The sequence below is a fragment of the Pleurodeles waltl genome, chromosome 11 (assembly GCF_031143425.1).
Source record: "Pleurodeles waltl isolate 20211129_DDA chromosome 11, aPleWal1.hap1.20221129, whole genome shotgun sequence".
Taxonomy (NCBI): domain Eukaryota; kingdom Metazoa; phylum Chordata; class Amphibia; order Caudata; family Salamandridae; genus Pleurodeles; species Pleurodeles waltl.
The window spans coordinates 228919612-228937045 of NC_090450.1; the positions used below are offsets into that span (position 1 = coordinate 228919612).

General features: G+C 43.9%; 1 protein-coding gene across 1 annotated transcript in view; it reads right to left on the minus strand.

The window, feature by feature from the left end:
* The window catches only part of ATP6V1B2 (ATPase H+ transporting V1 subunit B2), a 129897-nt gene that overhangs the window by 16808 nt on the left and 95655 nt on the right, over positions 1 to 17434 (minus strand). Inside the window, exons 11-12 of the mRNA XM_069213455.1 lie at positions 12118 to 12200; positions 11206 to 11310 (exon numbers count right to left, since the gene is read on the minus strand). Coding sequence (XP_069069556.1) covers positions 11206 to 11310; positions 12118 to 12200 — 188 coding nt within the window. The remainder of the gene's footprint in view (positions 1 to 11205; positions 11311 to 12117; positions 12201 to 17434) is intronic.

Sequence of the window (17434 nt, forward strand, 5' to 3'; positions counted from 1 at the left end):
TAGCTCGTCGGAGTCTGAGTCCTGGATGGAAAAGGATTCCTCCTGTTCCTCTTCTGTCTCGAACTGTGGACGCTCTTTTGGCGTGGACGCCATCTGGAGTCTTCTCGCTCGACGGTCGCGCAGAGTTTTTCGGGACCGGAACGCCCGACAGGCCTCACAGGATTCTTCGCTGTGCTCGGGTGACAGGCACAGATTACAGACCGAGTGTAGGTCCGTATAAGGATATTTGTTGTGGCATTCGGGGCAGAATCGAAACGGGGTCCGATCCATCGGCGTTGTCCTCCACGCGGTCGGGCCGACTAGGCCCCGACGGGGTGCCGAAATCTACCCCGAAGGGCACCGAGGCGCTTCGATGTTGAACGCGTCGTCGTATGTGTCTATCTCTAACCGGATCGCAACGATACCGTCGAAAATCTTCCGTCTTCAGCTATCTTTCCGTTCCGAAACTCGGAGCGACAGGAACACGTCCGAACCCGATGGCGGAAAGAAAACAATCGAAGATGGAGTCGACGCCCATGCGCAATGAGCACAGAAGGTGGAGTCACTCGGTCCCGTGACTCGAAAACACTTCTTCGAAGAAAAACAACTTGTAACACTCCGACCCAACACCAGATGGCGAGCTCATGCATACCATGTGTATCTACAGCGACAGATGCCATCGAACAAGACTAAAACAAGTTGATTGGACTTTCTGATTGGTTTAGTTCTGTTAAAATAATACATGATGGCTCTTAACTTTGAGTGTGTGAAGCGCCTTTTCAGCTACAGAATCTGGCTACCAGAATAAAGAAGATAACTCAATAGTTTGTTTGATATGAACCAAGACAACCTTAGGCAGAGATGTATGGTTACTACAAAGAATTGCCCTGTATAAATATGTACCTGAATGTGTGGTTCCTGTATTGTAAAAACTTGGAGCTCATAATACGTCTGAGTGAGGTGACTCCAAGACAAGAACTGTAAGGCACAAAAGTGGAGAGGCTTGAAAGGAAAACTGATAAGTTGTGCAAATATGGCATTGAAGTTCCGTAAAAGGGGCAGGTTGTATCTTTGGAGGAATTACCCTCTTTAAACCTTCCTGAAAGCCTCAATCACAGTGACCAAGAAAATAGATGAGTGCTGTCTTGTGCAGACAGTGACCGAACAGTGTATTTGAAAAAAAAGGCAGCAGCTGCTGGAATGCCTTCATCCCTTGTTGGTTGTCATATGCTTTGCCTGCACTGAGACTGATCCTAGGAAGGGCTGAACTTGTTGGGACTGAAGATGCAACTTTTTGGAATTGATGGTAAAGCTAGTAGAGACACTGCTAGCAGAGTGTGTACTATGCGTCGCTGTTTGCTGCTGCTCTTTATCAGCCAGTTGTCTAAGTAGGGAAACAAGAGTGGCGTATCAGCACAGATGAGCCTCTACGACCACCAGGCGCTTCGTAAATAACTTTGGGGCTGTGGTAACCCTGACAGGCAAAACCTTGAACTGGTAGTGTTTTCCTCTTACCACAAAGCACGGCTACTAGGGATGCACTAGGTGTACTGGGATGAGAAGCTACATGTTTTTTTTATCCATCGCTGCCATGAAGGCACCCAGTGTAGCAAGAGGTGACATTTTGTAACATGACCACATGAAATTGTTCAGAGGCTATGAACTTGTTCGGTGGTCGGAGGTCAAGGATCTGCCACAGTGCGCCAACAATTTTGGGGATAAGAACCCCGCCTTACGGTGGTGCGGAAGAACAGGTTGTATGGCATCCCTTGCTAGGAACACCTGCACCTCTTCCTCCTGGAGATGAGTGGTCTAGCACAGGGCGGCACAGCAGGATGTTGTGTGGGGGGGGTGTGAAATCTGAGGCAGGGCCCTTTCTGCAAAATTGAACGAATCCTCGAACCAATGTACTGCTTTCACAATGTGACAGGAAGTTTGTTATCCTTCCCCAACCCATGTAGTATGAGGAGTGGGAATGGGAGTCAATGTTTTGTAGCAGAGGAGCCTTATGCAAGGCCACCTCAACCTCTCCCAAGCCATGTCCTCTGCAAGTCCCTCTTATGAAAGGCTTACATTGCTGGGGGTCCTGAACAGGGGGTTGATACTGCTGGTAAGGTGGTCTCTGTCTGAGCCCCTTGGCTCTTACCTTCCCTGGTGTGCTGCTTGGGAAAAGTGGACTTTAGAGTTGGGGGAATGCAGGGAACCCATAGACTCTGCTATGTCTGCATACTTTTTGATTACTGCTCATGTACCGGAGGTCTGAAAAGATGCTTGTTATCAAAAAGTACATTTACAGGGTGGTATTGCACCTCTGGCCTAAACTCAAACACCCTAAGCCAGGCACACCTGTGAAGGAGGATGCTGGTATTGATTCCACTATTGCTGCATTTGCTGCATCAAGGGAACAAAGGGAACACTGTATATCAGCGTTGTTAATAGCTTTGTCCACTGTAACGAGCTCCTGTCCCCTCTTTCAAGAAGATGCTTTACGAGCTCCTTCATGGCCTCTCAGTGCTACCGATCATACCTAAAGAGGAGGTCCTACGAGTTAGCAATTCTCCAATGAGTGATTCCTCAAAATCCACTCCTTTGCTTTGACTATCAGGGGGAAGAGAATTTCCTGTGGCTTGTGGAAAGGCCCCGTTACCAGCATCGTGAACTACTACTGAGTTGAGGATTATGTTTCTTCGAATATAAGTCAGATCATCAGGGGCAGGCTTGTATTTATTTTTTTTTGTTCCTGGGGGTGACCACTCTGGCCCTAATTCGATCCTTCAAAGGTACCAGTAATGAAATTTAACCTGCCCTTCAGCATGGGAAGTGACTGACGGACCACTTCGTTTTAGACACTTTTTCCAGTAGGAAGTCATCCTCGTTCTCTACTGTATGCAGCTTCACCTGGTGAAGCTGAGCAGCCTGTAGTTTATTACTGCATGATAAGAAGTAGTATCATCTGGTAGGGACATTTTTACAGGGAATGGCTCGAAATTCAGGTCACCCTGCGGGCCAACTTAAGAATCCTCCAAAGGATCATCTTCCTCTTGAGGCCTGAAGGTCACTTCACATGGGTCCTGCGAGTGGCAGGGACTGCCTACATCAGAGTCTGTCCTGTGTGTCTGGTGATGGGGAGTGTGGAGGCAAAGGAGGTGGAGACGGAGAAAGCTTGGAAGAAAGTGGTGGAAATAATTTAGGGCTAGTAGCCATATACCAACCTCCAAGGGCTTGATGGCGCAGAAAGAGGAGGATGGAATTCTTCTTCAAAGGCAAAACACCTCTTCTTTGGAATGGGTCCATTACATTTTTTCTGCTTTTAATCAAGAATATAGGACAGTCTCTCAAAGAGCTACCATTTTAAGGTGTCTGTCTTTGGCGTCGAAAGGGTCCTTAGTATCAACTTCAGGGGCCGTGAGGTGTTGGCTTTTGGATATCAACTTCAAGGGGTCTTGCTGACAGGCATAGGGCCAAGGTATCACTGGCTCTCAGTGTTGAGTGAGGTTGAGGCTTTAGCACCTAAGGACACTGTGGTTTCCCCACCGGCTGAGGCTTTTCAGTGCCTGGGTGGTGAGCTGGTGATGGAGCAGGGTGAGGGTCCATGCCTTTGGCTCTGCTGGACGTCGAGCCAATGTGTGGAACTGTACACCTTGAAAGTTTAGGTTAATTACACCTCAACTCTGGGCCTGATCCCTGACTCCATTTGCAGCAGTGCTCTGCCTCAGATGCTGGTTGCTTGGGGAGCACAAGGCTTACCTTGAAGTAAAGCCCCTGCGTGTGGTGTAACCTTGGTCTTCAGTCTTGAAGCTGGTGCCTGCTGTAGTGCTGGCTCATGGAATTCAAGCTCTTTCTCAACGTCGGAGGTCTCAGAAAAGCAGACCTAGAGTTTCTCCTGCTCCTGGCCTATGGGGATGTGAGAAGGGCTGGGTTTTTTCTCCTTGAAACAGACTATCTCTTTGGCACCAAAATGTTGGTCTTCGAAGAGAACTCTCTGTGCTGCATCTTGAAGTGCGCTCACCTTCTCTCCCTCCTGTGTCGCAGAATCTTCTTCCAGCGGAAGGAGAGGCAGGCATCACATGCCGAACGTCTGTGAGCTCCTGGGTGAGGCAGGGCTTCAGAGAAGTTGATTCTGAAAAACTAATTTCTTCAATGGAAAGCTATTGGTTTTATCTATGGGGTAGAAGAGAGCTGCAGAACACAAAAGAAACAAAACAGAAAGTAATCCGCTGCTTTTAACACTTTGACTTCGGAGCAGGGTTCAGAATCGTCCGAGCCCAATAGTGGAGGTGGATCTGTTGTGCTGATGCATTCCAGACCAAAGGAGTAGTCACAGTACGTCTTTCTTTTTTAAAGAAATTCAAGTTGCAAAAGTCTGGTTCAAACACTAGATTGCTAGAGTTTGCAGAGCATATGCATCTACAGCCACAAATGCGGGGAACCTATGTATTTCTAACCATTGGATTGCCTCGGATGTCTGCTTGTGCACAGGAATCTTCCACAAAGAATCTTCTACAGAGGAATGATGTATTAAAGATATTAAACAGTTCCATTGATTTCAAAGGTACAGGAAAAGCTGCAATTTACTGCATATATCAAGGCATTGGTCAGCACTGACAGTGTTAAAAGTTTAACAGCTCTGAGTTTCATGTTGTGTTATTAACCTCCTTTCAGGACTATTGTATCCACAAGGGTATTTATGTGACTAAAAAAACTAGATATAGTATCTACAATACGCAGCATCTGTCTGGGTGGCAACAGTAATTCCAACACACAAAGACACGGTCTCAGACTGATATGTTAATCCTCAAAGCACAGGACAGTGCATATATTGAGATTGCCATGATGTACTCCTCAGTTACAGTTTTGCTAAAAAAATCAGACTGTTAGCAAAAAATACCATAAAAGGCCCAAAACCTTAAAAAGGACCTTCCTTGAGAGTAGGGGGCCTGAATGCAGAACAAAGTGACCTAGGAGGGTCAGAAAAGATAGCTATTTTTAAACAGTGCTGAACTGGCATCAATAATTTGGGGACTCATTTTCTGTGTGCCTCAACTGCTGTGAGGCTTTCATAATATGACAGTATACACAAAAACGTACAATTTCAAAACAGGCTTTTGAACTTGTTTCGGAGTTAAGGACTGTTTTGACACACAAACTGTCTTTGATTATGGTTTTAACATACAAGTGTCCCTTCGTTGGCATACCTTTCAGCACCACAATTGTCCTCAAAACGCCAGGAGAGAACTCAGGTTCCTTCACTAATAAACCTACAGAGTCCTCATATTCCTGCATGTCTTAATAGATTAATTGTTTCTCCGTTTAGCAAAGTAGTACCTTTGTCTGACCCATCTTACAGTGTCAACAGTGCACCTCAAAATGTTGGGCAAGAAGAAAGTTTTTGCACGCAACAAGTTCATTCTATGAAAGTCTGTTGGGGCAGAACAGCAATGAAGGCTCTTTAGCAACACTTTCTCAAAATTAGATATGAACTACAGTACAGTTAATCTGCGAGCACTCAAACTCTCTTACCATTATTAACATACTTATGTGCATTACTCTTGTGTTGAAAATGTTAAATATGCATTACAGGCTTTGCAGCATGTTAACACAGTATGCCTGTGCTATGCATCATGTATTTTGAATGTGGTTCACTTCGTATCCGTGCATTAGGCCTAAAATTCAAGCTCTGAAATGAACGAGAGCTTCATTGCTTTTTTTTCGTACAAGGGGATGCAATGTTTTCTGTGTTCAAAACTGGTAAATCTACTGACCTATGCTGTCTGAGTTAAAGCAAAATTTGCTATTTTCTTGCCTAATATTAGCAGTGGCTGCAGCTATGAACTCTTCCCTGTAACAGGCTTCTTATTCTAGTTCGGGGCATCTGGTGCAGTAGATTCACATGCTCTGCATACTCCTGCCTTCTAGTACTGGGCTCGGACGTGTGCAACTTATTTTTGTTTGAAGAAGTCTCCTACAGTCATGAGGTATGGTGACTTCACCTATTGAAGGAAATGCTCATGGGCATCAGCTCCATAGCTAGCCATTTTTTCCCGCCTGGAAGGCAAAGACTTAGATAAGGCATAAAGATACAGAAAAAATGAAAATGTGAAATAGAGAAGTAAGGTAAGAGAATCAGCAACGAACCCAGGTGGCTGGGGAGGAGGGGTAAGCGTATGTGAATCTACAGTACTATATCCCACTAACAGATGCTTACAGGGTAAGAAACACTTTCTGTTTGTAGCATGTGTAGCTGTAGGTACACATGCTGTGCATAGACTGCCTGAAGATGTTGCGGACGATTGAAACAGTGTGCATAATAGAGCCTGGCCAATTTTAGCTTGTTGTCTAGCCTGGAAATCCACACAGTAATGTTTAGGTAAAGTTTAAGGAGTGGACGAAGCAGCTGATCTACAAATATTAGCTAGTGGTATATTTCCCAAGAAAAACTTTCTTGCGAATGGAATGGTGTATGGGAGGGACATGTAGGGACCTTTTAACTTTAGCATAACAAGTATGAACACCCCACACAAACCAATGAGCAATCTCTGCTTTGGAAATGGCACGCCCCTTGGCTTGGAGTAGGAAACAAGGAAGTGTTGTGTCTTACGAAAGGATTTTCTTCTATCCATATAATACATTAACACCCTTTTGACATGCAGGGTAATCAAGGTGCTTTCTGCTACAGACTCTGGATGTGGAAAGAAAACTAGCAAGTCGATCGTTTGATTGAGATGAACTGGAAACCACTTTAAGGATAAATTTAGGGTTGGTTCTGAGGACCATGCTATCTGGATAAATTGGAAGAAAGGCTCTTCCAAGGTGAGAGCGTATACCTCGTTGACTCACCTAAGGGTAGTAATTGCTACAAGGAACACTACCTTCCATGAAAGAAACTGAAGCGGGCAAGAGTAAAAGGACTCAAAAGTTGGACATACAAGTCTAGTTTAGATGTTGATGAGATTACACACCAGGGCAGGAGGAGCCTGGGGTGGGATAACTCGCTTAATCCCTTCCATGAAAGCCTTAATGAAAGGTACCCTGGAGAACAAAGTGTGCTGCCTACTCTGCAGGTAAGCAGCCACAGCAGCCAAATGTAACCAAGTGGAGGTTTAGGCAAGGCCTGACTGCTGAAGGAGAAGAATATAACATCCAATGTTCTGTAATGAAGATGTTGAGAGGATTCATACGCTTTGGTAGGCAAGAGTGCACAAAATACTTCCATTTGGCCGCATATCAGGCCCTGGTAGTACGTCTGCGTGCTTTGCGAAGAAGGGACCTACATTCTTCTGATACTCTGAGATAACCAAACTCTATGACCACAGGAGCCAGATCGCAAGACTAAGCTGCTGAGGACTAAGATGCCGAAGAGTTCCACAGTCTTTCACAAGAAAGTCCAGCCTGTTTGGAGACTTCTCGTGAGTATCTAGAGAGTTCTGATACAGTGCAGTAGCAAGGCTGGCATGGCATGTTGGGGCTCCTAGAATGAAGCTAAGGGGTGTCTGCCTCGGCTTGCAAACTACAAACCGTAGGAGCAGGAGAGGCAGAAAAGGAGTAGGCAAATATCCCTGACCAGTTCATCCATAGTGAAATTGCCCATGGACCCTGGTAACCTGGCACCTAAGTGTGAGCATTTTGCATTTTCGGTGGTGGCGAATGGGTCTATATGAGGAAATCCCAACCGCCAGAAGTAAACGAGTAGGGTCTGGAATGGAGTTCCCTCTCGTGGACTTGTTGATGCATCTTGCTGGGTAGGCTGACCAGCTCTTTGCGGAGACCAGAAATGTACTGTATGACCAATCGCACCTTGTGATGTATCGCCCATCTCCAGATGCTCTGAACTAGATCAGACAGCTAGGGCAAATATGTGCCCCCCTTGCTTTTGGGGCTAAAACATGTCTGTGGTATTGTCCATGCAGACTAAAACAGACTGTTGTGAATGAGTGGAAGGAATGCTCGAAGAGCAAATTGAATAGCCAGCAGCTCCACGTGGTTGATTTGTAAGTCCTGGTGCACAGGTGCCCACAAATCCTGTATCGCGTGATACTGCAGATGCGCTCCAAATCCAGATAGCAAGGCGTCCGTGGTGATGGTCTCTGTGTGGAACTGGGTCTAGAAAGTGCTATCCCTGCAACAAGTTGTTGGCATTCCACCACTGCAGAGAGCAATATGTACGGTCCCAAATCACCAATAGAGCCTCCAAAGACCTACTGTCTGAAACCACTGTGCTGATAGAAACTGCTGTAAGGGACACATGTGTAACCTTGCATGAGGAACTATTGCAATGCAGGGCACCATCATGCCTAACAAAAGCATTATTGTGCTGAACATTACATGATGATCTGGCAGAAAAAGAGGTAGCAGTTTCTGAAAAGCATTGAGCCCGCTAGGCTTGGATATTCCTTCCGCATCTTCGAGTCCAAGGTAGTCCCAAGGAACGGTTGTACTTGGGGGCTGAAGGTGAGATGTGGCTATATTTAGCATGAAGCCCAGCTTGTGAAGAAGCTTTATGGTGGGTTGCATGTCCGCCAGACATTGCTGCTGTGTTGTGTTTTTGATCAGCTGGTCTTCGTGGTAAGGGAACACATGGATGCCTCCCAGTCTGATATTAGAGGCTACCACACCTAGACACCTGCTGAAGACTCTAGAGGCTGTTGTGTCCCCCGAAAAGCAGCACCTTGAACTGATAATATTGTTCACTCACCACAAACTGCAGGAATCTTCAATGGGTGAGATAGGTGGGAATATGGAAGTAAGCGTCCTTCAAGTCAAGGGCAGTCAAGAGGTCACTTTGCCGCAACAGGGAGATGACCTGAAGTGTGACCATGTGGAAATGTTCCGACAGGATGTACATTGTGAGGGGCCAGAGGTCGAGTATAGGCCTGAGGGACCCATCTTTCTTGGGAATGAGAAAGTACAGTGAGTATACCCCTCAGCAGTGATGTAGTGCCAGCACCAGCTCTATGGCCCCTTTGGCAAATAGTGCGTCCATCTTCTCCTGTAGCAGGCGTCTGTATTCGGTGGCCAACTTGGAAGTGTATGGGGGAATTTTGGGTAGAGTTTGGGTGAGTTCTAAACAGTACCGTCCTAAATGATGTCTAGAACCCAGTGGTCAGAGATAATTGCTTCCCAGTGAGGCAAAAACCCCTGCAACCTGCCAACAAGTGTTAGATAGCTGGGGGGGTGAGGAGAGTGTCACTGTTTTGGGGCGGTGGCTCCTTTAGGAGCTGCCCCTTTGCCTCTACCCTTGCCACTACTCCCCTATAACCTCCTCTGCAGCAACCTCATGAAGGGGTCTGCTGCTGTTGTTGTGTATGCGGTGGAAGTCTCGGGCGTGCCAACTGTTTTGGCTTCACCACAGTACTGTGGGCAACGAAAGAAGCCATGGGCAATGGGAGTCTGTAGTGAACCCGTGGCTTTAGCTGTATCAATGTCCTTCTTGATCTTTTCAAGCATCTTGTTGACTTGAGGGCTGAAAAGATGCTTACCATCAAAGGGCATATGAAGACAGTGTTGCTGCACCTTTGATTTAAAACCGGAGACCCTGAGGCCATGCATGGCAGCGGAGGAGGAGACTAGAACATCGCAAGCAGACGTGTCCGCGGCATCCACAGCACAGTGGATGTTGGGACTGGAGATAATTTCCCCCTCCTTAACCAACTCATATCCCGCTTACAATTTTGCCCTGTGAGATGTTGGAAAAGATCCTGCATCTGGTCCCAGTGGGTGTGATCATACCGGAAGAGCAAGCCCAGGGAGTTGATGATGAGCCACTGTGTGGCAAATTGCACTTCATCTATTTTCTTGCTTTACCACTCTGTTGGGGACGCATCCCCTGTGGTCTGGCCGAATGGACCACTAGAGAATTGAGGCGTAACTGCCCTCTGATGTAAGGTGGGGGGAGGTCTGAGGAAGAAACCTTAAACTTCTTGTCAACTCAGGCGTGATGATTCTAGCTTTTACAGGCTCATTAATGATATTCCCAGTAGGCATGAGCATGCCCTTTAAAATGGTCAAGTACTGGAGGGACTTCTGTGTGGAGGAAAGGCTTTCTAGCAGGAAATCATTCTCCTCAGGCTGGAGATGGAGCTCAACCTTATGGAAATCAGCCGCCCTATTTAGAACCTCATGGTAGGAGGTTGTACCTTCAGGGGGGAAGGATTGTCAGGGTATACAGTAACAGAGGATAGTGGACCGATGAGCAGTGGGACTGTTTGGAGTGACAAGGGACGGTGCAGAAGGCCCAGAGAGAACACAAGGATATGTTGAACTGGAGCTCCCATAGAAAAGTCTGAATCTGACAGCAGAGAATACCAATCTGACAAGGGAGCTTATGCCCATGCACTTTGCCTACAATAGGTGGTCACCATACCTCATGACTCAAAAAGACTTCTTCAAACAAAAACAAGTTGCCCACGTCAGAGCCCAACACTAGAACGCTGGAATATGCACAGCATGCGTATCTAAGGCTACAGATGCCACAAACAAAATATTTTTGATGTGCTTCCAAAAGAGGCATTGCTTTAAGCTTCAAGCTGCAAACACAGGGTTCCAAGCAAGTTATTCTCTGCCTACTTCATATAAATAGTAAGGCAGAGAAAGGTAAATAAACAGACTCCAATTTGGGAAAGGCAGAGACAAAAATCGGTTGCTGGTAGGCATGATGTTGGTTGGGACAGCGTGCCACTGAACTCAAGACATTCTGGCCAACAGGTATTACATGGCTATACAATAAACCTATATATAACATAACATTATATTATTTGTAGTTGCTGAGCTACTCATTGTGATAACTTTTAACCAAATGATTTCAAACTGCACATAATTATAAGATATCAAGTTTTGTGCATGTGCCAATTCTGGGGTTTCAGGTGGGGCCCACTAGCTTTAATCTGTTAAAGCAAGTAATTATCTGATAGGTCTGTCTCATTCTGAGCATCCCTCTAAGTATACTTAGGTATAAATAAATTTATAAGCTTTTTCTCCATACAGGCTGTGTCCTCTGGGGCCTAGGGAAATCTCATGTATGCGACCACCAAAAAAAGTTGTGTCTCACGACATCCTTTTGAGTTAACACCAATTAGTTAGAGTTTTACTTCTTCAAAAAAAAACTCAACCATATTAGTAGAAACACTAAAATGCAAGATAATAAAAAAAAAAAAGATTTATAACCGAATCATGCCATGAAGCTTGCATAGCAATTGTAAACACAAAAGAAAAGGGAATGATATGACGTACCAGCTGGTTAGACACATCAGCATGATCTTTCCTTGTCATGCCTTCACCAATGGCAGATTTCATCAACCGGGACAAAGATGGGAGCACATTAATGGGCGGATAGATCTAAAATGGAAAATAAATAGGAGCAACATGATAAGCGAAATACAGCAGATCGTGTCAGTGTAAATGGGCACTCACCTTATACAGCACATTACAACAATGAATACTAAAGCTAAAGGGTTCAACCTTTAATTACAGAACGCAAATCTCACATTGTGAAATAACAGACATCACCAGTTTCAGAGGGAAAACATCTCCTAAAGAACTGCTATTAAGAAAGGTCTGTTTCCTCAAGACAGAATGCTATTTTGAGGCTATTAAAAAAACGCATTCACTATATTTTTTAAGGTTTGAAATACCTGCAGTCTCAGAGTCTGTTGGTTGTTTCTTGTTCAAACTCAGGAGGTGTTTTAGCAACTGAATCTTTTTGACAAATTATTAACCAAAGGGAAAAAATTTACGTAGCCAGTCAATTAGAACTGTTCACGTGTAGAATGACTACCAGAGTGACTTTACATTCTCTTGACAGAACACTGAATGTAATTGATCAAAAAGAGAACAGGGATTCGCAAGGTGTGGCAAACATATCTAAAGTTCTCTACAGGCTACAAAACTGAACGGTGATCTCTTTAAATCAATGTCAGGATTCTGAATGAGGCCTAATGGTGTGGACATAAAACAATAAAATGGGAAGGAAGTGAAGATCGAATACAGAAGACATTCTGTACTGGTCTTCTTGATGATACCACATCACTAGAATTTCTTACTGGTAGGCCAACACCTCATTATTTGAACGTAAAATAAAAAACACCTTTTTTTGCATGCAAAGGTAGCCCCAAAACATTTTGATTACATTGATCATGCTCTCACCTGTCTGTTATGCAGCTGCCGATCCACGTAGATCTGCCCTTCAGTGATGTACCCTGTCAAGTCAGGGATGGGATGGGTGATATCTGGAGTAACATAGGAAGACATATGACCATTAGAGAATGGTACATTGCAATGGTCCTTTTCCAGGGTTTGCCATGAAAGAGAAGCATTCAAACGCAGATGAGAAATATTAAAAATCAACAGTAGTGTAAAGTAAGCCTTCCATTTCTCTAGACAGAGTTATGTGTACTTGTATTGGGGCACAATTCAATTCTGAAAACAGATGTTCAACAACACATGGTCACAGTTGAAGGCTTTTGAGAGTTTGTTTAAACATGTTCTGCGTGCACACATCCACCAGTCAGGTAGTATATGCTGGGCTAACCAGGGATATCCAAAGCTCCTGTATACAGATCCACCAACCACCAAACATTTCCCTCAATACGGATACAAGTTAAGGTTCCTTCCACAGGTTGCCTCAGTATTCCTGAAAAAACAGATTGAACGAAGGAGGAAATATGAACCCTATACATACTAGATTACAGGCCTGTCAGTTTCTTCTTCTGTATTCAACTATAAACATGCATATTTTGCCTGGAATAAGGAGACCTGCTTTCCCGCGTCCTTAAAGTTAAAGTGTTTGCAATTATATAGACACCAAAAACAACTTCCAAAATTACCGCACACTCAGGAGATCAAAAGTAGAAAATGTTTATTTTAACACACCGCGTTTCGGCTGACAAGCAGCCTTGCTCACGCGTCCTTAAAGTTATAGTGTTTGCAATGTATATATTTTATATATATATATATATACACACACACACACATTTTCCAAAAACGCTGCGACATGATGAAGCACCAAAAGGCTGCACAATATCCAAAAGCTCGTAATAGGTAGAGAGTGAACACAATTACAAAAAATCATTCATATACAAAATCGTCGTCTCCATTTTATTGAAAAAGTTCCTAAACAAAATTAAATATATGGCACTTCCAAAAATGACATCTAATGAAAAATCTATTAAGTGCCCAAAATGAACAACAAACACACCCTGTCCCAGCCAAATGTCGACGCGTTTCGGCAACAGCCTTCAACTGGACATATATATATATATATATATATATATGGAAAATGTCACTTACCCAGTGTACATCTGTTCGTGGCATTAGTCGCTGCAGATTCACATGCTGTGCACATCCCGCCATCTGGTGTTGGGCTCGGAGTGTTACAAGTTGTTTTTCATCGAAGAAGTCTTTTCGAGTCACGAGACCGAGGGACTCTTCCCATTTCGACTCCATTGCGCATGGGCGTCGACTCCATCTTAGATTGTTCTCCCCGCAGAGGGTGAGGTAGGAGTTGTGTATGCCAGTAATAGTGCCCATGCAATGGAGTGAATGCGTATGTACATAATGAAGTTTTAAGTAATATATTTACAAATGTACAAATGTTTAAGATCTACTTCTAAACGGCTACAGGCTCCCGGGGAGGCGGGTGGGCGCATGTGAATCTGCAGCGACTAATGCCACGAACAGATGTACACTGGGTAAGTGACATTTTCCGTTCGATGGCATGTGTAGCTGCAGATACACATGCTGTGCATAGACTAATAAGCAGTTATCTCCCCAAAAAGCGGTGGTTCAGCCTGTAGGAGTTGAAGTAGTTTGAAATAATGTTCTTAGTACAGCTTGACCTACTGTTGCCTGTTGTGCAGTTAACACATCTACACAGTAGTGCTTGGTAAACGTATGAGGCGTAGACCATGTTGCAGCCTTACATATTTCGTTCATTGGAATATTTCCTAGAAAGGCCATGATGGTAGCACCTTTCTTTCTGGTTGAGTGTGCCTTTGGTGTAATAGGCAGTTCTCTTTTAGCTTTAAGATAGCAGGTTTGAATGCACTTAACTATCCATCTAGCAATGCCTTGTTTTGAAATAGGATTTCCTGTATGAGGTTTTTGAAAGGCGACAAATAGTTGTTTTGTCTTTCGAATTAGTTTTGTTCTGTCAATTCAGTACATTAGTGCTCTTTTGATGTCTAATGTATGTAGTGCTCTTTCAGCTACAGAATCTGGCTGTGGGAAGAACACTGGTAATTCTACCGTTTGATTCAAGTGGAACGGTGAGATTACTTTTGGTAAAAATTTAGGATTGGTCCTTAGAACAACTTTATTTTTGTGTATTTTAATAAATGGTTCTTGAATGGTAAATGCTTGAATCTCACTCACTCTTCTTAGAGATGTGATGGCAATTAAAAATGCAACTTTCCACGTTAAGTATTGCATTTCACAAGAGTGCATGGGCTCAAAAGGTGGACCCATGAGTCGTGTTAAGACAATGTTGAGGTTCCATGAAGGAACTGGTGGTGTTCTTGGTGGTATAATTCTCTTTAGGCCTTCCATAAATGCTTTTATGACTGGTATCCTAAATAATGAAGTTGAGTGCGTAATTTGCAGGTAAGCTGAAATTGCCGTAAGATGTATTTTAATGGAAGAGAAAGCTAGTTTAGATTTTTGCAAATGTAGTAAGTATCCTACTATCTCTTTTGCAGATGCGTGTAAAGGTTGAATTTGATTATTATGGCAGTAATAAACAAATCTTTTCCACTTATTTGCATAACAGTGTCTAGTGGTAGGTTTTCTAGCCTGTTTTATGACCTTCATACATTCCTGTGTGAGGTCTAAGTGCCCGAATTCTAGGATTTCAGGAGCCAAATTGCTAGATTCAGCGATGCTGGATTTGGATGTCTGATCTGTTGTTTGTGTTGTGTTAACAGATCTGGTCTGTTTGGCAGTTTGATATGAGGTACTACTGAAAGGTCTAGTAGTGTTGTGTACCAAGGTTGCCTTGCCCATGTTGGTGCTATTAGTATGAGTTTGTGTTTGTTTTGACTCAACTTGTTTACTAGATATGGAAGAAGTGGGAGAGGGGGAAAAGCGTATGCAAATATCCCTGACCAGTTCATCCATAGTGCATTGCCCCGAGACTGATTTTGTGGGTACCTGGATGCGAAGTTTTGGCATTTTGAGTTTTCTTTTGTTGCAAATAGATCTATTTGTGGCGTTCCCCACATTTTGAAGTAAGTGTTCAGTATTTGGGGGTGAATTTCCCATTCGTGGATCTGTTGGTGATCCCGAGACAGATTGTCTGCTAACTGATTCTGAATCCCTGGAATAAATTGTGCTATTAGGCGAATCTGGTTGTGATTCGCCCAATGCCATATTTTTTGTGTTAGGAGACACAACTGTCTCGAGTGTGTTCCTCCTTGTTTGTTTAGGTAATACATTGTTGTCATGTTGTCTGTTTTGACAAGAGTGTATTTGTGGGTTAATATGGGTTGAAATGCTTTCAGAGCTAGAAACACCGCTAACAGTTCTAAGTGGTTTATATGAAACTGTTTTTGCTGAATGTTCCATTGTCCTTGGATGCTGTGCTGATTGAGGTGTGCTCCCCACCCTGTCATGGATGCATCTGTTGTTATTACGCATTGTGGCACTGGGTCTTGAAAAGGCCGCCCCTGGTTTAAATTTATACTGTTCCACCATTGAAGCGAGATGTATGTTTGGCGGTCTATCAACACCAGATCTAGAAGTTGACCCTGTGCTTGTGACCACTGTGATGCTAGGCACTGTTGTAAGGGCCGCATGTGCAACCTTGCGTTTGGGATAATGGTTATGCATCAGGACATCATGCCTAGGAGTTTCATTACTAATTTGACCTGTATCATCTGGTTTGGATACATGGCTTGTATTACATTTTGGAATGCTTGGACTCTTTGTGGACTTGGAGTGGCAATCCCTTTTACTGTGTTGATTGTTGCTCCTAGGTATTGCTGTGTTTGACACGGCAGAAGGTGTGACTTTGAGTAATTGATTGAGAAACCTAGTTTGTGTAGGGTTTCTATGACTTAATTTGTGTGTCGTGAACACTGTTTTTGCGTGTTGGTTTTGATTAACCAATCGTCTAGGTACGGGAACACATGTATTTGCTGCCTTCTGATATGTGCAGCTACTACTGCTAGACATTTTGTAAAAACTCTTGGTGCAGTTGTTATTCCGAATGGCAACACTTTGAATTGGTAATGTATCCCTTGGAATACAAACCTTAGGTCCTTTCTGTGTGAAGGATGTATTGGTATATGGAAATATGCATCCTTTAGATCCAGTGTTGTCATGTAGTCTTGTTGTTTGAGCAGTGGGATTACTTCTTGTAATGTAACCATGTGAAAGTGGTCTGATTTGATGTATGTATTTAATATTCTGAGATCTAGTATAGGTCTTAGAGTTTTGTCTTTTTTGGGTATTAGAAAGTACAGTGAGTAAACTCCTGTGTGTCGTTCTTGTTTTGGTACCAATTCTATTGCCTCTTGTTGGAGCAATGCTTGAACTTCTAATCCTAGAAGATTTATATGTTGTTTCGACATACTGTGTGTTTTCGGTGGGACTGTTGGAGGGAATTCTCGAAATTCTATGCAATAACCATACTGGATAATTGCTAGTACCCAAGTATCTGTTGTTATCTCCTCCCAATGTTTGTAAAATTGGCTTAATCTTCCCCCCACAGGTGTTATGTGATGGGGATGGGTGACTTTTGAGTCACTGCTTATTTTGAGGACTTTTGGGGCTTTGGAATTTTCCTCTACCTCTTTTGAATTGTCCCCCTCTATATTGCCCCCGAAAACTTCCCCGCTGATATTGGCTTTGGTAAGTGGGCCTTGTTTGTGATGTTGTGGTTTCTGTAGGTTGTCCTCAAAACCCTCCCTAAAAGGTGTTTTGCAAAATGTGCCTCTGCTCTGCGGGGAGTAGAGTGTGCCCATGGCTTTTGCCGTATCAGTGCCCTTCTTGAGTTTCTCAATAGCAGTGTCGACTTCCGGCCCAAACAACTGCTGTTCATTAAATGGCATATTTAGCACGGCTTGTTGAATTTCTGGCTTGAAACCCGACGTGCGGAGCCATGCGTGCCTTCTTATTGTTATTGCAGTATTTACTGTCCTTGCAGCCGTATCTGCTGCATCCATTGAAGACCGTATCTGATTATTAGAGATACTTTGTCCTTCTTCCACCACTTGTTGTGCTCTTTTTTGGAACTCCTTGGGTAAGTGTTCTATCAAATGTTGCATCTCATCCCAGTGTGCTCTGTCATATCTTGCCAAAAGCGCTTGTGAATTGGCAATGCGCCATTTGTTTGCTGCTTGTGCTGCAACCCTTTTGCCTGCAGCATCAAATTTGCGACTCTCTTTGTCTGGAGGTGGTGCGTCTCCCGAGGTATGAGAGTTTGCTCTCTTACGAGCTACCCCGACAACTACTGAGTCTGGAGTTA